General features: G+C 41.5%; 1 protein-coding gene across 1 annotated transcript in view; it reads left to right on the top strand.

Moving 5' to 3' along the window:
• Positions 1–21,951, top strand: part of GPC3 (glypican 3) — a 379,321-nt gene that overhangs the window by 306,929 nt on the left and 50,441 nt on the right. Inside the window, exon 7 of the mRNA XM_037512804.2 lies at positions 20,542–20,701. Coding sequence (XP_037368701.2) covers positions 20,542–20,701 — 160 coding nt within the window. The remainder of the gene's footprint in view (positions 1–20,541; positions 20,702–21,951) is intronic.

Below are 21,951 nucleotides of genomic sequence, written 5' to 3' on the forward strand. Positions count from 1 at the left end.
CTGCGTTGAGGCTGAAATTAAGATCAGATTTCCTTACTTTGCCACACACCAAAAAATCCCCAAATAGCTCAACTTTCTTTCACAAAATCCTATCAAACTCATTCCCCTTTTCCTCTCAGCAATCTCAAAGAATCATAGACCATCAGAGCTGGTAATTAGAGCTCAGGCAGCTCAACACCTTCATTTAAATATAGAGAAACCAAGGCCCAGAGACAAGAAGAAATTTCCCCCAAGAGCCGAAGAGGGGTGAAGCTGAGAGCACCTCATTGTTTCTCTCACCTTCTTTCTGATTTACAGGCTACCCATTAGAAGATGATCCGTGGACGCCCATGTAGCTATGACTCTGGCCAATTTTAGTGATAATGTATTCAATATACATCTAACAGGGGTTTTATTTGATCACCAGAAATTGCCCATTTCGCATAAGAAATACAATTTTTAGGCGGAGCATGAAACTTAAAATCTGAAATAAATCAGTGTTCACAGCATGCAAGACTGTACAGTCAAGTATAATGTGATATTTTGTTTTGTGTAAACATATAGCAATTAGGTCACATATAGCCACTGAATTACTTGATGACTTTGATTTGTGTAGATACCCAGAGCAGATTTATTCAGATGCTGATGAGAATTGCTATTGTGAATTATCTGACTTTATGGGAACTCTGTGTGATATATCCTATTTATAAGTGAGACACAGACTATGTTGCTAGCAAATAGTTGAATTGAAAGGTTGGCTAGAATATAACAAAATAACATTTCTGTTGCCTTAAATAAAAAGGGGGGTACTCTTTAGTAATGTTCATATTCACATTCTAATTAATATATTGGTGTGTATGGATTTAAAGCCAAATGCCATTAGTCAGTTTAAAATTCAACAATCAACCCACTTGCATGACAGTTCTGATGTCAACCCAGAGGTTTATTTCATTTCTCTTCAGAGATCCTTTGTATATCAGCATAGAATTGGAACATGCTGGTTTTGATAGTTATTTGAGAAAAGCTATCAACTAAATTAAAATAACACATTGACTTATGGGTACAAATGTTGAGCTAGGTGCTGTGCATTTATTTTAGGATAGCTGAACTTTATGCGAGTCTCCAAATGAAAAGGTTATAAACAACAATAACACAAAAATAAGGACGAACATAAGGATTATTAAAATGCCTAAGCCACAATACTTAAACTAGTTATAAATCACATTTTTTCCTCTGTTCTAGATCTCAGGCTTCTGGTAATATTGACTTATGTCAAAAAGGTGTGGTGGTGCAAACAGGAAGCCTAGTAGGCAGTCCTTTCATAAAGAGAATTAATGGCTTGGGTAAAGCAGTACTTGCAGTAAGCATTGTACTCCAATAGCCATGTCCCACAGGGCACTACGTTTACACGGAGCCCAGGGAAGCGGTCTCCATTTTTCCGTATATATTTGGAATTTTCTTTTTTCCCTGTTTTTGGAAAAATAAGTTCTGAACTATAAGCTTTAAAACATGGGCCTCCCCGGTGGCACAGCGGTTGAGCGCTGGGTTGCGAAGCCACTCCGCGGCCTCTGCGGCGCCGGTTCGATCCCCGGCTGCTCCCAGGCCACCGGAGGAGGGTCCCGCATGGCGCGTACACCTCTCCTGCCGCCCGCTGCCCCCCTCAGCAGTGTACTTCGGTCCTTCTGCCTGCTCTGCTCCCCACTCTGGCTGTGGTGAATTTTCTCACTCTCCCGCGCTTCTGACTGTACCCAGTGCATGTATAAACAAAACAAACAAACAAACCAGCAAACAAATAAATAAAGCATGCCTCTATTAAAAAAAAAAAGCTTTAAAAAAAAAAAACATTACATACGATGTCCTAAGATATCTGCAAATTGGGACAGATAAACCTTTGATCACCTAAAAAGGTTTAGCAGTAGGACTTTGTTGAATTTGTACCTATCAGGCAGAAAGCTATAGCACCATTAGTTGAAAGGGTGTAGCCATGTTCCAAAAGCCTTGGATGGTAATATTTCTTTTTGTCAGATGAAGCTAGAAATATGATGGAAATTTCACAAGTGTAACAACCTTGTATGCCAAATTTCCCACTTGATATCCAAAGTCATTCACACAACCCCGATCCCCATTAACAGTAGGAGTGAAGTTAACTCCCCCAGGAAATCATAACCTTCCAATGTATTATTCATGGTTTAGGAATCATTTTGATTTTCTACTTCAAGAATTTAGCCAAAATGAGAACTATTTACTGAATTATTTTTTCCAGTGCTTCTTCATGTGCTATAACTCCTCAGGCTCTTGTCACGTCAGAACTAGCTATACCGCTTCTCCCTGACGGCCCTTTTTGCATGACTCACTTTTCATGGCTTGAATGAGTACTAAAAGCAAATCCATGAAAGATTCTTGTGGAAGATTAAGACCACTGAGACTTTGGTGTAATAAGATAACTGATGTACTGGCATTATAGTTTTTCAGGCAAGTTGAAATAGAAAGATAAAATAAGAGTTCTTCCTTAAAAGTAATCCAAGAAAATATCTTTTCACACAAGAGACACGAAGTGATATCAGTAAAAGACAATTTTTCAGTGACCTCTTGAACGGCAAACAATAGGCAATTTAGTTCTGATTTGGGGATTGTAAATTCTCCCTAATTGATTGGTTCCCTTTTCTTCTCTTTTTATTGAGATAAGATACATGTGCCATAAATTCACCCTTTCAAAATGTGTACTATAGTGGTTATCAGTTTATTGACTGAGTTGTCCAATCACTGCTATCTAACAGCAGAATATTTCACCATCACAGGAAGAAACTCCTACCTTTTAGAAGTTAACTCCCCACTCCCTCCTGCCTCCAGCTCCTCCTGGCAAAGGCTAATCTATTTTCTGTTTCTATAAATTTGCCTGTTCTGAATATTTCATATAAATGGCATCCTACAATATGTGGCCCTTTGTGGCCACATGAAGTATTCATTTAGTATAGTATTCATTTAGCATAGTATTATCACGGTTCATCGACATTACAAGACTTCATTCTTTTTGTGGCTGTATAATATTACATTGTACAAATACAACACATCTTCTTTATCCATTTATTCATTGATGGGCATTTGAGTTGTTTCTAACTTTTGGCTGTTGTGAATAATGTTGCTGTGAACACTGGTCAACTAGTATGTGTTTGAGTTCTTGATTTCTGTTTAAGTGTTTGATTTCTCTTCTTTTGGATATATGCCCAGAAATGGAATTTCCTGGGTCATCTGGTAATTTTATGTATAGAGTAAGTATAATTATATATATATTACATATATAAATTTATTAAGTTATATATAATAATTATGTTTATTGAAGAACCATCAAACTACCCACAAATAGTTGTACCATTTTACATTGCAACCAGAAATTTATTAGGATTCCACATTCTCCATATCCTCTCTAACATTTGTTGTTATTGTAGCCATCTTAGGATGTTGTATTTTGTCAAATGCTTTTTCTACATTTATTGAGACGATCATGTGGTTTTTCCATTACTCTGTTAATATTTTGTATTGATTGCTTTTCAACCTTATATTCCTGGGATAAATCCCATTTGATCCTGGTGTATAAACACCTTTATGTGTTGATATGTTTGGTCTCTACTTTTTTCCTTTTTTTTTTATAAACTAATCTTTTTATTTTTTAAAGATTTATTTATTTATTTATACAAGCACTGGGTATAGTCAGAAGCGCAGGAGGGTGAGAGAATTCACCAGAGCGGGGAGCAGAGCAGTCAGAATGATGAAGTACACTGCTGAGGGGAGCAGCGGGCGGCAGGAGAGGTCTGCGCATCATGTGGGACCTTGCCTGGCAGCCGGAGATCGAACTGGCGCTGCAGAGGCTGCAGGCAGCTTCGCAACCCGGCGCTCAACCGCTGCACCACGGGGGAGGCCCTAGTTTTCTACTTTCTTAAAAAAATCTTTTTAGGATTTTTGTGACTTTATTCCTAAGGGATATTTAGCTGCAGCTTTCTTGTAATGTCTTTTCCTGATTTTACAATCAGAGTAATAATTGGTTTCATGGAATAATGACCAACTTCCTCACTTTTGTTTATCTGTGAATTTCTCCTGCATTTTTTGAATGACAGTTCTGCCAAATACGAAATTCTTGGTCCACTTTTATTTTTAGTGTTTTTATTCAGTGTGTTAACCCATTACCTTCTGGGCTTCATGGTTTTTGATGACAAGTTGGCTGTTAATCTTAGTATTACTTGTACATAGGGATTTGCTTCTCACTGATTTCACTATTCTCTCATTGTCTTTGTTTCTTTTTAAAGATTTATTTATTTATGCATACAAGAGCTGGGGGAGAGGCCAGAGATGCAGGGGAGTGAGAGGGTCCCGCCAGAGACAGAGTGGGGAGCAGAACAGGCAGATTGACCGAAATACACTGCTGAGGGGAGCAGCAGGCAAGGCAGGAGAGGTCTGCTGCACCATGTGGGTTGCTACCTGGCTGGCCGGGGATCAAACTCTTGCTGCAGAGGCTCCTCCGGATTGCTTCATACTGCGTTGTTTAACCCCTTGCGCCACCAGGGAGGCCTCCTTTCTCATTGTCTTTGACTTTGAACACAGAACGTGAAAAATAATAGGCTTGGACAGTTAACTGACATATAGCTAGAAAGTGAAAATTCACAAACTGGTTCAGTGAGTGTGTCTCTTTTTAGCAAGGTAGTGTTTCTAAGTATAAAGCTTTGACCTCCATTTATTGTCTTAATGAAAAAGGTGAAGGAGGGCCTCCCCTGGTGGCGCAGCGGTTGAGCGCTGGGCTGCGAAGCTTCCCATAGCCTCTGGAGCTCCGGTTCAATCCCCGCCCACCGGTGAGGGTCCCACATGGCGCGCAGACCTCTCCTGCCACCCACTGCTCCCCTCAGCAGTGTATTTCATCCATCTGCCTGCTCTGCTCTGCACTCTGACTCTGGTGAATTCTCTCACCCTCCTGAGCTTCTGACTGCACCCAGTGCTTGTATAAATAAATAAATAAATAAATCTTTTAAAAAAAAAAAAAAAAGAAAGAAAAAGGTGAAGGAATTGTTTTCCCGGTTGTGTTGGTAGGAAGCAAATCTGGCTGTTATAAAAAATTCTGGTATTATTTCAAATAGGAAACAGAAGTCAAACTAGGCGGGGTAGTAGCAGAGACATGTTTTGAGAAGGAGAAGGACTTGTTTAACAGTAACAGAAGCCCCTTGCAGATTTGATATTACTTATTAGGGAGGTTATGTATTTGTTTAATAAGACAGCTGTTTAAGTGTGGTACCTAAAGTGTGTGTATTTGTTGGGCATTCGGTCCATGGTACTGTGGTGGGTGCATTTATATGAGAGGTCTCTGCACTGTCAACTTACAGATGGTGATGCTAGAATTTATTTCAGACTCATGGAATCTCTACATACAACTTCACTGACGATTACACTGTGTATGTTCCTGCCTTTTTCTGGTAATAGGAAGGCACAAGATGTCAACCATCTAAAATGTCAAAGTAGTCCTTAAATATAACTGCTATTTAGAGATGTATAAATTATAACTAGCCCAACAAATTTAATTTGGGGAAAACAGCATATTTGAAGTTTTGACTTAGTTGAAAGTTACTATAACTTAGGAATTCACCATTTGTTTTAACAAACTTGATCAAATACACTAGAAAACAGAATGAAATTAGGTTTAACTGAATGAAAATGCAAGGATTTCGGTATGATAAAGCCTTTATGATATTTTTGACTGGAATTGGGAATATGTGAGAAGAGATGAATGGAAAGAAATAAGGAAGTATGTATATGGTTTGGCCGGTTGATTTAGCCACCTAATCAGGAGTGAATAAGATGAGGAATTTGGGGGATTTTATTACATATCCATATCTCTAGAGAATTACTCCTTGTGCAGTATATGTTTCTTGAGGTCAGTCTCCATGTTCTGTTGCTACCACTTACCCATGACAAGTTGGCTCCTGCATGCCCCCAGGGGCCATGTTGTCTTCTTCCTAGCCTATGATTTGGCTAGGTTTAGATTAGGATCCATGAAGAAGAACCTCATTCTCCCCATTAGCCTTTGCCCCTCTCTCAATTACCTGCCTTCAATAAATTCTCCTATGATACCCCTAAGGACTAGGCAGATTATTTACAACATTGGTGTGGTTGAAAAGCTCTATCATCTGTATGGATTTGCTGTGCTCACCTATAAAAAATGGGAATGGAACCATATCATCCTTCAGGTCCTTTCTAACTCACCATATTGAGTCTATGACCTTTTCCCCCACCTCCTGCTAATTCCCCTAGTAGCATGTTGAATATAGTGCTGAGCATTTCTTTGTTTTTTTAAAAGATTTATTTATTTATTTGTTTGTTTGTTTGTTTGTTTGTTTGTTTGTTTATTTGTGCAAGAACCGGGGTATAGGCCAGACTCACGGGCAGGTGAGAGGATTCACCAGAGACAGAGTGGGGAACAGAACAGGCAGACTGATGAAACACACTGCTGAGGGGAGCAGTGGGCACAACAGGAGAGGTCTGCCACGCCATGTGGGACCCTCGCCAGCCAGCCAGGATAGAACAGGCACTGCAAAAGCTGCGGACAGCCTCAGAGCACGGCGCTCAACCACCTGCGCCACCAGCGGAGGCCCAATGTGCTGAGCATTTCTAATCATATTCTTATTAGATATACATCTCAATATATCTCGTAAGTCCATTTCTCATACTGGATGCCATCCTCTGGGAGGTAACTGCTCCACTTACTAGCTGTCTCCTTCCCTGTTGTATCTAATAATGGCATGTAAGTCAATTTCTTCAAAGATGAAAATTATCTTGACTTTATCCAGAAGCATGTTGAATGAACATGGTATCCAGAGTGTGTGTGCATTGCCTGATGTATCAAAGAGGTTAAATGTTGTGGGGGAGGGAAACTGGTGGTTTTTAATGAAATGTTAATTGAATATGACTAAATGGAATCTTGGAGGTTGGTAGAGAAGCCCATGTTAGAACTGGTCAAGACATTCTTCCCTGCTGAGCTCAGTGAGGAGAAACAAAGAAAGGTAGGACTGTCAATATACATTTGCTGCAGCCTGGTATAAGCTGTCCTTTTCCCCCCCCACACTTCTCTTACTCCTGCCACTCTATCACTACCATCATCACCAAATAGTTTTGTGGGATAGGGAAGGAGTCCAGATAAGAAAGCCAGCCAAGCACTTCAGTCCCAGAAGCAAGCAAAATGTGCATACCCCATCCACCAAAGAGCCAACAGAGAAAATAATTCACCATAATCTCTGTCGACATATACCTCACCAAAATAGTACACTATCAAGCTCTGCCCAAAACTGAGTACAAATTAGCTGGACTTGGTTACATGATGCTCTTCCCAGACCTTGTGGTTAAATTCTAATAAGCTTCTTAGGAAAATCAAGGGGCCTGTCTAAGGAATGGATTCCTAAGCGGAGCCAATAGGAGAAATGCTTGATGAGGGTTGGAATTTGACAATATGAAGTAATGATGAGAGAGACACAGATGGGAATGAAATTGGTTGTGTCTTTACTAGGCTCAACTCTATACTTATTTCAGTGAAATGAAATTAATCTAAAATATGCTACCAAATGACAGTACATAGATACATTACATTAGCCAATGTTTTATTTAGGGGATAAAAGGTGAGTGTGAAGGGCCTCCCTGGTGGCACAAGGGGTTAAAGCACCACACTATGAAGCAATACGCAGCCTTGGCAGCATGAGTTCGATCTCCAGCCTGCCAGGGAGCAACCCACATGGCGAGGCAGACATCTCCTGTCTCATCCGCTGCTCCCCTCAGCAGTGTATTTCAGTCAGTCTGCCTGTTCTCTTCCCACTCTGTCTCTGGTGAATCCTCTCACCCCCCGCATCTCTGGCCTGCATCCCAGCTCTTGTATGCATAAATAAATAAATCTTTTTAAAAAAACTTTTAAAAAAGGTGGGTGTGAAGAATTGTTTAGGCAAATGTTAAGTAGAAATTATTTTGTAATCAACACAGCAGAAAGTTCTGGTACTAGAATTTCCGCAACTAGAATAGACTGAGCTAAAATTGGAACAAATGATCACCAATATCAGTAATAAGTTGATATTAAGTGATTTTGCTAAATAGCCATATGACCAAATACGGGATTCCAACAAGATAGTGACTATATTCAGAGTATTAATTGCCAAGTTTGAGTTGAACAACAGTGTTCAATGATTTCCTTTAAAGCATTGTCCTAAACAGTTACCAAAAGGCATGTATCAAATTCCTTTCCTGTTGGAGAACACCAGCAGTTCAATTTCACATTCCTTCATCTACTACCTCGCCAATCCATTTAAACAGCTCAAGGAATAGAAAGGAAAATTCTACCATGATAAGGAAGTACTTAATCATTTCATAGGTGTGTTTTTAACTAGTCTTGTCAGTGGCCCTTATAAAATTCCATATTCTAGTGGTCTTCTGTGACTGTTACAAAATAATACATGGTGGATTCAGAAAGAACCAATTGTTCTAGTATCTTTAGTGCTGTACCTACTAAACAAAGCAATGGTGTAGAACATGTCCATGTTTTTCATATTGAAAGAATTACTCAAGCATTTCTTTTTTTTTTTTTTTTTAAAGATTTATTTATTTATTTATACATGCAAGCACTGGGTACAGTCAGAAGCGCGGGAGGGCGAGAGAACCCACCAGAGCCAGAGCGGGGAGCAGAGCAGGCAGAAGGACCGAAGTACACTGCTGGGGGGAGCAGCGGGCGGCAGGAGAGGTCTGGCGCCATGTGGGACCCTCCTCCGGTCGCCGGGGAGCAGCCGGGGATCGAACAGGCGCCGCAGAGGCTGCAGGCAGCTTCGCAACCCAGCACTCAACCACTGCGCCACTGGGGAGGCCCTACTCAAGCATTTCTTAAGTTAATCTTCTCTCAAGGAATCAGGCTAAAATGTACACAGGAGCATCATTCTTTTGCTTCTTCTATTTCAACTTTTAAAAATATGTGATTAGACATGAATATTATAATAATTTTACTTATGCTTCCTGTGGGAACCCGTTTCACCCTTAGGATTCTGTAGCCTAAAATTTGGAAAAGGAAAGGTTTGAAAGCTCTCTAACCTCCAAGGAAACAATAACTAGAAACTCAAAATCTACTTTTTCATCAAGTCCCAGCTAATTTATTGGTACCAGACGTACCAGGTCCCTTATTATACTTGAAATAATGCAACACGGCCTTAATTATCTGAAATATATTTTAAAATTCATATTTTTCAAACCATACAACAGAGAAGGAAAATGTTTTCACTGAAAACCTATTTATAAATTTTGACCTAGACCGAGTCTTTAAAGGAAGGAAGCTTTGACAGGGAAACTAATCCTTGGTGGGCCAGAGGCCTTCTGGAAGAACAGTGAGCCAACGTCCTACAGTCACCGAGGTTGACTCCTCAAGCCCTGTGCTTGATGACGCGGCTGCTGTGGTTCGTACACTGAGGTTATTTTTAGAGGCTAGAATTCTCATTTCCCAAAAGTGCAACCACAAGATGTCTATTTGGAATGAATCAGATTTGTACACTAGGACAATAGTAAATGCTCAGATCATGTCTGTAACCTCAGTTCCCTGAAGAAATATGTAGTATCTGGGTACACTCTCACCCTGGGACCATTGCCCGCCGTCAGTGGCCTTCATCTAACTGAGGTGATTCCTTTTTGGAAAACAAGCGGTGCTATGGGGTTTCACAGATGTCTTCAAAGTAAGTGTTCCTTCCAGAAAAGTTATATTTTGTCCTTGTGGCTTTTCACAATGATTTAAAATTGACATAGGGACAAAAAGTCACTAATCCAGAGCAGTGCAGTAGCCAGGTTCACATGCCTTCAGGGGGAAATTGGACTTGATGCCTTGCAAGGGCACCTTGCTGTGTTGGCTTTTTGCTGCCACACCTGGCAAGTAAACTTGACCTGGCCAGCTTCTGGAGGCTAGGCCAGCCTCATAACTGGACCCGTACCTGTGGGACTTTTGGCCCTTTAAGCAGAGATTGAGTCTAGTAAGGATGGGGACCCTAGAGGACGACATGACAGCCCAGAACCAACACACACTGGCCAACTGACCTAGCAGGCAGGGTACTCAGGATCAGGAGGGGCCCAGTGGGCCTCATTCACCACTTAGTGCTTTGGCTGACCACATCCCTTTGGGTTGGTTGCTTCATTTGCTTCCAAATATCAATTTCCTGTCTTCCTCTTTGACATTAGCCCCTTCATCAGGGGAGGCACTGTCCTCAACTGGAGGGCAAGATGGAGCTGCCTCTCAGAGTAGCCCTAATTAAGTTGCTGCTGGCACACTCTAGCTGTACATCTGACTAGCTATCTAGCCTTGGTCCCAGGGCTCTCTGGCAGGAATTAGCTGTCACTATACCACATTCAATAGTAACATCTTATCAGACCAGGGCTGAAGAACTCAAGATTGGGAGAAATCGAGGCAGCTTTATGTCATTACGCCGCTTATCCCTTCAGTTCCCGAGCATTTCTTGAGCACCTACTAGTCTGAAAGTCCTGCCCTTTCCCAGTTTATGCTGGAGCTCAGAACCTCCTTCCTGGCCCCATTCCAAATCCTAACAACCATATAATAGCTTCGCTTCAATGGCTTGCAGACTGAAGGTGAGGGCGCTGCCACACATGGCTCTCAGCTCCAGCTTCCTTATTGGAAAAATGAGGCTGATAATACCTGCCCTGGTGCCTCCAGAGGTCCTGGGTGAATCACCTGAGGGAACATAGATGGAAGTGCTTTTAGTTATAAAGATAATGACATGCTGATAGTGAGTACACTTACCTAACGTTCACTGCGGGCCTACAGGGTTGCAAAAGTGAGGCTTTCCCAGGCCATAGCTGAAGGTGAACTAGTTCCAAAAATTCAGATTTCATCCCCTTCAGAGATCCAGATTTTATAAATATATTAATGTTAATATCTTATGGTTGGGACACTTACTGTGTGCCAGATTCTGTGCTCAGAGCTTTACATGGATTCCCTGATTTAACCCCTAGTGTATGCAATATGGGAGAGAGGTGTAGGTGTTGTTATACCCATTTTATAGAAAAGAAGCATTAGGCTCAGAGAGGTTAAAGAATAATTTCTTGATAGTCATGAGGCTACTAAGTGGTAGAGTATAGATTTGACCATGAGTTTTCTGACTCTACAGTATGAGTTTTTAACCACCATTCTATGCTTCCTCTTAAAAAAGAATAAAACTCTATAGAGTTCTAAGTTACTGGTAGTAGTTCTCATATAGGTACATATAATTTTTTTTTTTTACTTTAAGGTAATAGGTTCCTAAAACTGCAGAGAACCCCTCTACCCTTGGGAGGGTGCTCCACCAACATAGTTCAAATTTCACCTCAAGTTGGCTTCTTTCACATGCTGGTTTGTTTTACTATCAAGACGTTTATTTCACTGGGAAAAGTTTTCACAAGTTTCAGCACCACGTTAACAAACACAAAGTAAGAATCGAGGAAGCCAGAAGTGGTAGAAAAAGCAAGTGCCGTGGATAAGAGACATATCTGGTTGTGAGGGGCTTTCTCACTGATACTAAATGGAAGCACAATGTCCAGAAGGTCCCTTTGCTTTACATGACCAAGTGTGTCCACCTACATGCACCCATGGTGCGCAAGCCCTTATCTCATGGGGAACATTCAGAAGGGTCTCCTCAGACTCTTACAAAAATGCTGTGCAACCTTCATTCTGGTGCCTGTGTTTGTCCATGGAGTATTACTTTATTACTTTCTTTGCCTTGCAAGGCATTTATAATAAGCTCCTCATGTCTGCTACTGTAGCTCCTCTCCTTCCTCCTCCAGCACCCCTTCTTGCTCTTCCAGATCATTAGCCTCAGCAGCAGAATTAACACACATCCAAGAACTTATTACCTTGCGAAACAATGTGTGAAAGAGTTTACATATGTTATTCTATTGATTTTTTCATTCACCCATTTAATGAATATTTATTAAGCATTTACTTTGTGCTAATCATTGTGCACCACACTGATAATTAAAATAGACCATTACCCCTTCCTTATGAGAGGTTGGTGAGCATGCAACAGGGAGATACATGATTACAGACTGGGGAAAGTTCTGTGAAGAAAGGGTGCATGGGACTAAGAAAGGTGACTAGTGCTATTTAACGTAATTCTTCAACAACCCTGTGAAGTTAATGAATAGAATCATCCTCCATTGTACAGATAAGGAAACCAAAGCTCTGAGAGGTTAAGTGATTTGCCCAAAGCCACACAACTAGTACTAGACTGAGTGGAGTTTCAAGTTCATGTTTGTCAGAAGCCAAAGCTCAGTGGAAATTGCTATACTTTATTGCCTCACCAATGTGTAAAGTGCACATATAGCCATTAATTCTAGCCCTATACATTTGGGTTCTGGCTCCATCTCAAATGTGTGGAGTTGCAATTGTTTCCAATTAGTTGTGGCTGCGGTTTGGTGCATTTGTTCAAAGAAAGTGTGCACGCAAGGCATAGGTCACGTGCCCTAGGCCTTGTAGATGTGCACAAGGTATAAATCATGCATTCTCCAAAAGCTGGGATTCATTGCAGCCGCCACATTTGGTCCCCATTAGCTTATGCTCCTCAAATACCAACAGTAAAGCATGTGTTTACGTTGCTGTGGACATGGAACACTGGGCCCCCAAAGCATTCCTTGCAGGTTGTATAAAGCTGAACATCCAAATTGTCCAGAATCAGTTTTGCAAGCTCTGCTTAATATCTTTAAAATGTAACCTGGATTCCGGATATTTAAAAAATGCCTGGAGAGAGGTTTGTGGGTAGCCAAAGGAGAGAAAAACAGGTAAATCCTCAAAAATGTGCCAAGCCCCATATTTGCAGTATCTATTTTGTTACTCAACATTTATTTTTAAAGTGCTGAAGAGTTGAAAGTCAAGAAAATTCTTAGCTGTGTAGCAGCAATACTGATATTTTTCATTCCATTCTAACCAGCTGTCCGAAACTTTTCAAAACGAACCTGTTTACAATGAGATAGTCTAGTTATTTAAGATGCATTAGATGTCAAGGCTGGGGACAGCAAGCAGGAAGCAATGTCACTTCCCCCTCCCAACTCTGCCATCTGGTAACAAAAGCCCTTCCAATACTAGATCTTCCCATCCAGGTATACTGTTCTTCATCACCAGCATCTAAGAAAATAAGATTGAACTTGAAATTACCTCAGGTAAAAGCAGTCAAGATGGCAAAAATCTGAAAGTGAAACCCCCTGTTTGTCTGACCTTACCTAAGACATCTTTTTCTTGAAGTGCCCTGGGCTTGGGGACAAAAGACTTTATTTGCAAGATTTCCTTCACCTGCTCAGTGACTTGCTCAAGTCACGTCCCCTCTCTGAGTCTTCATGTCGTCCCTTGAAGTGGGAAGTGGCGATGACAGTCTTCCTTCCATGTGACACAAATTGGTGGTGGGGGGTTGAGGATTACGTGAGAGAATCTGTGTGTGGCTGATAAGGTTCATATATTTGCAATCAAGATAATTCCGAGAGGCACGTTATTTTTACCATACAGACAGATCAAGAGCTGCTGTTCTGCTCTAATTTCAGCATATTTGATCCCCCCGAGCTCATCAAGTATGTCCTTTGATCTTTGTTCTCCTGTTGACCAAGCACGAAAAGAGCCTTGACCAAATTGCATTGTCCCATGCTGCGGTGCTCTTTGTTATCTTGGTTATGGTTTGAAGAACATGAAATTGCTGTAGCCTAGAAAGCCTTTCCTCCCCCCTTACACTGTGTTTCCAATTTTCTTAAGCAATTATTCCAGGCTTTCTGTTTCCTTTTATCACAATACCCTGAATACCTGTTCCAAGGCTCACTCTGAATGTTTCTCTTTCTAATCAAATGAAGTCTATCACCTTTTCACAAGGGTACTCCCATTAACTACACAGAGAAAGGGTCGTCATGTCCATACAGATTGCATGTACTTTTTTTAAGGAATGGCTTGAATAACATGCATTTAGGACTCAAACACAGGTGGTGTTGAAGTGACTCTCATCCAGAGATGATTTCTGGGAAGTAGTGTAACACTGGGGCAGCCTTTCTAGAAATGGGGTCAGTGGCGAAGGGCAGGGCAGATCTAGGGAAAAATGCAATCTGTGTGTTCAGCCCTAGACTGCAAATCAGAAGCTCTGTGGGTGGGGCCAGAGAACCTCCATTTGTAACAAGCCTCCTGGGTGGTTCTTATGGAAATTGGAGACTTACTCTCATGGTATATAAAATATACATATCCTTTGACCTGGTAATCCTCCTAATGGGAAACTAAGAAATGATCCAAAATATGGTAAGGGTTCTGTGAATCCTTCTGATACTCCATCTTTAACTGTAAGAGCCAAAGAGCTAGAAGTGATATAATTATTCAGTATTAGTAGAATGGTTAAGTATCAGTAGATCCCTTAAGGATACTGTACTTGCTGTTTATCACATTTAAAACCTTCTATTTATCATATTTATTCCACGTGACAGATCTATGATGCAGGCATTGTTTTCCTCGTTTTCTAGATGAGGACATTGTTATTTAAGGAGCTTGAGCAGCAAGGTTAGGAGATATAAAAAAGAATCAGAGGAAAAACCGGAATTCATACCCAGTCTAATTCTAAAAGCCAAACTCAATGGTAGAAATAGCAGACTTTTTAAAAAAGACCTAGCTTTGAAACCACATATGTTTTTATTAGATTTGGGAATTGGGTTTTTTCCCTTATTTCTCTTTCACTTTTATGTTATACTGAAACTTATATAATTAAATATATGATTATAAAATAAAAGTGGATTGCATACTTAGGCTTAGGCGACTGTGACAGTGTCTTGTGGCTCAGAGTTGCAAAGAGGGAGTTGCCATAGAAAAAACTGGGCTGTGGAGGCCTCCTGCACTTCCTGCCTCCAGCTAGCAGCGGGACAGAGCTGTCAGCTTAGGAAGCAGCCATGGGGGCAGAGGCGTGAAAGGAGCAGACCTCCATTTTCAAGAGATGGTTGACGTCGATTTTCATTATTGCGGGCCTCGCCTTTTAAACAACCCCCAAGTTAGTGTCCTTTGCAAATGACAAACAGTTCATGCAAAGCATTAGGCACCTGAGGTTACCAGATTTTGTGTACGAGGCACTCATAACTTTCTTCTTATGAAGTGAGTGTTCAGTCTGGAAGACATTGTAAAGAATGAGAAAGGGAACAAAAAGGTCAATATTGCGAATTGCAATTAGCTGATTTGATTTCTGTGCCAAATTCCAGAATGTGCTAAATCCACAGTCCTTGCTGGCAATCTCTCATCTCAGACACCCTAGCCTCTTTTCAGCACACTGGAGTTTCAGACTCTTCTTTAAGACTTTTGCATTAATAATAGCTTTCTAGGTTTGGATTTGGTTTGTTAATGTGTGAGCAGATGTCTGTAGAAAATGGTTTGAAAGTATACTATAATTCTTCTTCAATGCTGAAGTTGTCTCCAAAATGGGGGTAATTTAAGAACTAAAGAAGTAATCTCGCTGGCCAAGTTTTAAAGTTTTTTTTTTTTTAATTGCACTTTAAAAAAAAAACAAAAAACAAAAACCTGTACTACCAGAGAATACTGGGGGCATTGTATGCGAGGTTAGAAAGTGGCCTCTCAGAGATTAGCTCCAGGTCTTAGCCAGGGTCGTCCAAAAGGGTTTAGCTATTCATTCACAAGTTCTTTTATAATTAATCAGTGCTTTAGCTTTCTCCTTTTTCATGAGGTTGTAGAAGTGGCTTTTAAAGAATTAAAGACACCATGCCACTTCATTTTGCTTCAGTTCAATAGCCCATTTATTGAGTGCCTACTATGTGCCAGACACTGCCTTACATGCCATGGAGTTCAAAGATAAATAAGACATAGCCCTTTGGCAGTTCAAAATCTGGTGGTGGAGAAAAGTCACATGTACAAATAAACCATACCAGGTTGCATATAAAAAGTGGTATTTAGGAGATACAGATAAAGCAAGAGAGAATTATAATGACCAGGAAGACATTATTAAGGAAATAGCATTTTAACTTGGCTTGAAAAGATGGAAGCTTTCACTAGATAGATATAAGAATAGCTCATAGTATGTGCTTAATTAATGATTACTGAAGGGATTAATAAATGACACAAAGGAGAGAGATGTTTGAGAAAATTACATATTCACTAATCTGTCCCTCAGTGGGTTTTGGTCAAGGTGAAGTGACATTATAGTCTACACAGGCAGTAGTCAAAGAAGGCTTTAGAGACCACAGGAGTCCATGAAACCCCAGGATCCACAAAGTCAAATTGCTTGCACAACAGTACTAAGACATTACTTGCCCTTTTTCCCATGTCAGTATTTGCCCTGATGGTGCAGAAGCCATGGTGAATACAACTGTTGCCATCAAACTGTGCATCAAGGCAGTGGCACTGAAGCATATTTGCAGTGGTATTTATTACTGGCATATATTTGAAGGACACAAAATGGCAGTTCCACTTACAGATATCATTGTAAAAGCAGTAAAAATGAGGAACTGTATCAACTCAGCCCTTGATTACACTTTTAAAATGCAGTCTGTGTAATGAAATGTAAAGCATGTTGAAGGTATTTCTGCTACAAACTGTGTGTGGATGTGTGTCTCATGGAAGAACGCTTGTGGGATTATTGAAGCTACAAGCTAAACTAGCTTGTTTTCTCACGCAGCACCATTTTTTATTGGTGCTAGTGAATGACACACTGTACAGGCTTGAGTATTTGCTAGATATTTTCTTCAAAAGGAACAAAGAGAGCCTAACCAGTGCAAGGGAAAATTATTTTTGTTGCCAGTGATAAAACTGAAGATATCAAGGAAAACTGAAATTTTGGAAAACCTTTATCTGCTACTATGAGCTTGAGAGCTTCTCAACACTTAGACTTCTCAGATGAGATTAGAAGTGCTGTTAACGCATGTGATTTTTTTTGAAATCATATACTGAGAGTTGCCAACATTTGGAAGACCTGCATAACTAAGTGAACCAGTATTTTCTGAATGACCCATGGATGTGATACACAATAGGTAAAAGGCTGATTTTAAAAGTTCAAAATATACCAATGGATTTTAATGTAACAGAACATGAAAAGTTGATTGATATGATTTCATGTTTCACATTGCAAATATCCTCTCCCACTTGTGAGTTTTTATGTAATACCAGTGAAAAATATCTACAATGATCGAAAGAGGGTCCTAAAATACCTCTTTCTTTTCCTGTTACCTATTTGTAAGAGGCTGGATGTTGTGCAAATGTTTCAACAAAAACAACATAGCACAGTAGATTGAATGGAGAGGTAGATATCATAATCTACTTAGAGTATGAAGCTGAACATTAAAGTGACTTGCAATAATGTAAAACAATGCCACCCTTCCTTCTCGCTGTTTTAGGGCAGAGAAAATGCATTTCTTTTTCAGTAAAAATGTTATTTGCGCTAACACAACATGGGTTTATTTTTGGTACACTTAAATTAGCTATGGAATAATTTTTTTTTAATAATTTTTTTTATAGAGGCATGTTTTTTACTTATTTATTTGTTTGTTTGTTTTGTTTATACATGCACTGGGTACAGTCAGAAGTGCGGGAGGGTGAGAGAATTCACCAGAGCCAGAGCGGGGAGCAGAGCAGGCAGAAGGACCGAAGTACACTGCTGAGGGGAGCAGCGGGCGGCAGGAGAGGTCTGCGCGCCATGTGGGACCCTCCTCCGGTGGCCGGGGAGCAGCCAGGGATCGAACCGGCGCAGAGGCCGCGGGCAGCTTCACAAACCGGCGCTCAACCGCTGCGCCACCGGGGAGGCCCTGGAATAATTTTTTTTTTTTTTTAATTTTTTTTTTTTTTAATTTTTTTTTTTTTTTTTTTTTATAGAGGCATGTTTTATTTATTTGTTTATTTATACATGCACTGGGTACAGTCAGAAGAGCGGGAGGGCGAGAGAATTCACCAGAGCCAGAGCGGGGAGCAGAGCAGGCAGAAGGACCGAAGTACACTGCTGAGGGGAGCAGCGGGCGGCAGGAGAGGTCTGCGCGCCATGTGGGACCCTCCTCCAGTGGCCGGGGAGCAGCCGGGGATCGAACCAGCGCAGCAGAGGCGGCGGGCAGCTTCGCAACCCAGCGCTCAACCGCTGCGCCACCGGGGAGGCCCTGGAATAATTTTTTTAAACAATTTTTTAAAAGACTTATCTATCTACTCATATAAGAACTGGGGTACAGGCCAGAGGTGCAGGGAGTAAGAGGATTGACTAGAGACAGAGTGGGGAACAGAACAGGCAGACTGATGAAATACACTGCTGAGGGGAGCAGCGGGCGAGCCAGGAGAGGTCTGCTGCGCCATGTGGGTTGCTCCCTGGCCTGCCTGGGGATCAAACTCATGCTGCAGTGGCCACGCACAGCCCTATAGGTTGTCCCAACCCCTCATGCCACCAGGGAGGCCCCAGCTATGGAATAATTTTTAAAGCCATTTCTCAGTTATTTTTCAGATGGTAAATGTTGATAGATATAACTTATACAAACAAAAGTTGCCTGGGATTCCCAATTAGAGTATAAAGAGTTCCTTGGCTAGTAATGTTGACAAGGACTGGCCTGAGCATCTGTGGTAGAGTTAGGTATGCAGGACGTGTGGTAGAGAGGGGAGGCTTAGAAGGTGGATGTGCAAAGGTGGAGACAGTGCTGGAGCCGGGGGTGGTAGGTGGGTTCGCTTCTCCAGCACCATTTGGACTTTTCCTTTCTTGGTGTAAAAAAAATAAAACCCTTCAAAATCGTATTTTTCGATGGTATGCAGATTGTTGCCAATACTTCTCGGTACAGCAGCTAACTGGTAGAGGATAGAAATCTACTTTGCAGCAATGAACATGGATGATGGAAACCTCAGATGCCCAAATGTGCTTGTGTCTGCTGCGTTTGATCTCAGGACTCTTCTACCACCATCACAAAAACCTCCGTTTCTGTATGTCCAGCATTTCATTTTTGTTGGCCATTATTTAAAAATGGAAAGTGGGACTTAGATTTTGGACTAAACATGGGTGGTGTGCAGAAGGTAGAGCAGAAACAGAGGTGTTGGAATATAGCCTTGGAGAGAGATGAGGAGAGGTAACATGAGTCTGAGAACTCCCCTCAGGGATCACTCACACCAGGGCTCAAGGGACAGACTTTCGGGAAGGACAAAGTGACCGTAAAACTACAATGGCATTCACCATGTTTCTGCAAAGCCAGAGGCTAAAGAACAAAAGAAGTCCGCCTCTTAGGAAACATTATCCACACTAGGGCAAAATTAGCATCTCACTAAAATTGTAGGGAAGGAGGGCCTCCCTGGTGGCACAGTGGTTGAGCACTGGGTTGCAAAGCTGCCCGCAGCCTCTGCAGCACCAGTTCCATCCCCGGCCGCCGGGCGAGGGTCCCACATGGCAGTGCACAGACCTCTCCTGCTGCCCGCTGCTCCCCTCAGCAGTGTACCTCATCAGTCTGCCAGTTCTGTTCCCCGCTCTGGCTCTGGTAAATTCTCTCACCCTCCCACGCTTCTGACTGTACCCAGTGCTTGTATAAATAAATAAATAAATCTTTAAAAACAAATTGTAGAGGAGGGAAATACTGTTTTGTTTGTAACTTTTTTATTAAGATAACATTGGTTTACATTACTGTATATGATTCAGAAATGTAGGATCCTACGTCTTCAGGTATATGGCATCACACCACACCTACCACCAAAGCACCCAGCATCCTCCACCATAGTCCATGGCCCTCTACCCCCTACCCCCTTCCCTCCCATCCCCCTCCTTTCTGGGGCCTCGGTTTTACTAGAGGGAAATGTTTTTCTAGTGATCAAGGCGCATTATGTGACAATTACCTATACTCATTTAAAATGCTTATAAATATCCGGCCTCCCTGGTGGCACAAGGGGTTGGGCACTGCACTATGAAGCAATCCAAAGCCTCTGCAGCACGAGTTTGATCCCCTGGCCGGCCAGGGAGCTACCCACATGGCACGGCAGACCTCTGCTGTCTCGCCCGCTGCTCCCCTCTGCAGTGTATTTCAGTCTGCCTGTTCTATTCCCCACTCTGGTGAATCCTCTCACCCTTTCGCACCTCTTACCTGTACCCCGGCTCTTGTATGCATAAATACATAGCTCAAAAAAATAATTAATTAAATAAAATGCTTATAAATATCACTGCGTTTCTTTTCATTTGGTGGGAAGAATTTGTTGCTCTACTGGGATCTCTTCTGGCCTTGGTGACCTCTTAGCCTGGGTGTGTGTCTTACCTTATCGTGTCTTGAGTTGTCCTACCATGGAGGCTTTCAGGAACGTAAACACCATGGCATGGGAAGGCATGCTGTACACTCTGGCTACTGCATGGTCTAAGTAGAGTGGAGGATGGAGAATTGTGTCATTCACTGTGAAAAAGCCCAGGTGGACAAAACTCTAAAGAGTTCAACACATTTGCAGCTGTCAATTTGAAATCATTTTTAAAAACTTGTGTGTAATTCATTCAGCATCATTCAACGCCTCCTGTTGATACACCATTTGAGATGTCCTGAGAAATTTGAAGAGCTGCTGAACTCTCGGTTGTTTTCTTTCAGCTCCTGAGAACCATGTCTGTGCCCAAAGGAAGGGTCCTGGATAAAAACCTGGATGAGGAAGGGCTTGAGAGTGGAGACTGTGGCGATGACGAAGATGAATGCATCGGAGGCTCCGGCGACGGCGTGATGCAAGTGAAGAATCAGCTCCGCTTCCTTGCAGGTAACCTATTGGAACTGGCTCCTATCTGCTAAACCGGTGCTGCTTGGGATTTAAAAACCAATTGAATCTGCTCTCTCTAACTCCGCTAAAATCCCTGCCACACACAGGGCCATCAAGTCTTAAAGAAAAGAATATACTCCAGAAAAATGAAGTGTTCAGGTTAACATTTTTCATCTCTGGATCTGGGTAGATTAGAAGAGTGACATCTTATTTTTCATTGTCTAAAATGTACTGACATACTCAGGGAGTCTGTTTCCCATAGGAGATGTCCTTGGTTCTGCTCTGTTGTAAGAGGAAATGCATAAAAGAAAGGGAATCTTGTGTCTAGTGCAAAGCAATGATGGGTTTACTTGCGAGAGGAGACATTAGCTGACCCTCTCCTCTTGGAATGCCGTGTTTCTTTAGTTTTCTTGCAAACCATCTAACAAACATAGGGTGTCACACATAACTGCATAGCGACACAAAAGCAGCAGCAGCAATAGAGAAAAAGGAGCTGCTGGGAGAAGGCAAACAACAAGCAAAAATCCCCTCCCCGAAAGGTACTGACCATCGCCAGTTCCACCCTGTAGATAGGGCTCGGAGAAGCACTGACGTTTCTCTAGCTGGGAGAACTGGAAATGTAACTTGGCTTTTGAGATTGCCTGGGCCTTGCGCCTCCCTCTGCAGCACACGTGGCTGCCTTGAAACCCTATCGCCCTTGGCCTCAGAGACCCTCCGTGTTCCTGTCCCTTCACTAGTTTTTCCTAATCCTGCTCTGAAACTGGGTATTATGCAGAGGTCTCTTCTTAAGCCTCTGTCTTTTCTCTGTTCTCCAGAGAAAACACAGGTCTTATACTTCCATTCTTGCAATTATTTTTTTATGATTTCCTTAAGTTCTTTGTCTATTGTGATAAAAAGAAAACACACCTTCTTAACAAACTTTCAAGTATATACATCAATGCTTTTAATTATATGCAAATTGTATTGCAGAAGAACTTTCTTATTTTTTTTTAATTTTTTAATTTTTTAAATTTTTTTATTTTTATATTCCCCATACAATTGCAACCCCCTGATTTTGACCCCAATCCCTCCTTTCCCCACCCCCCCAGGTGTGTCTCTGGTTCATAGTTGTTTGTTGATTTTGACTTTTTTCTTTCTTATAGTTATTCATTTTCCTGGTCCCTTATTTAAGTTTTCTAGATTCCTGCTATGAGTGAGACCATCCGGTATTTTTCTTTTTCTTTCTGGCTTATTTCGCTGAGCATGATCCC

Source organism: Talpa occidentalis, unplaced genomic scaffold (assembly GCF_014898055.3).
Source record: "Talpa occidentalis isolate TD23 unplaced genomic scaffold, MPIMG_talOcc4v2.1 talOcc4.15, whole genome shotgun sequence".
Classification (NCBI taxonomy): Eukaryota; Metazoa; Chordata; class Mammalia; order Eulipotyphla; family Talpidae; genus Talpa; species Talpa occidentalis.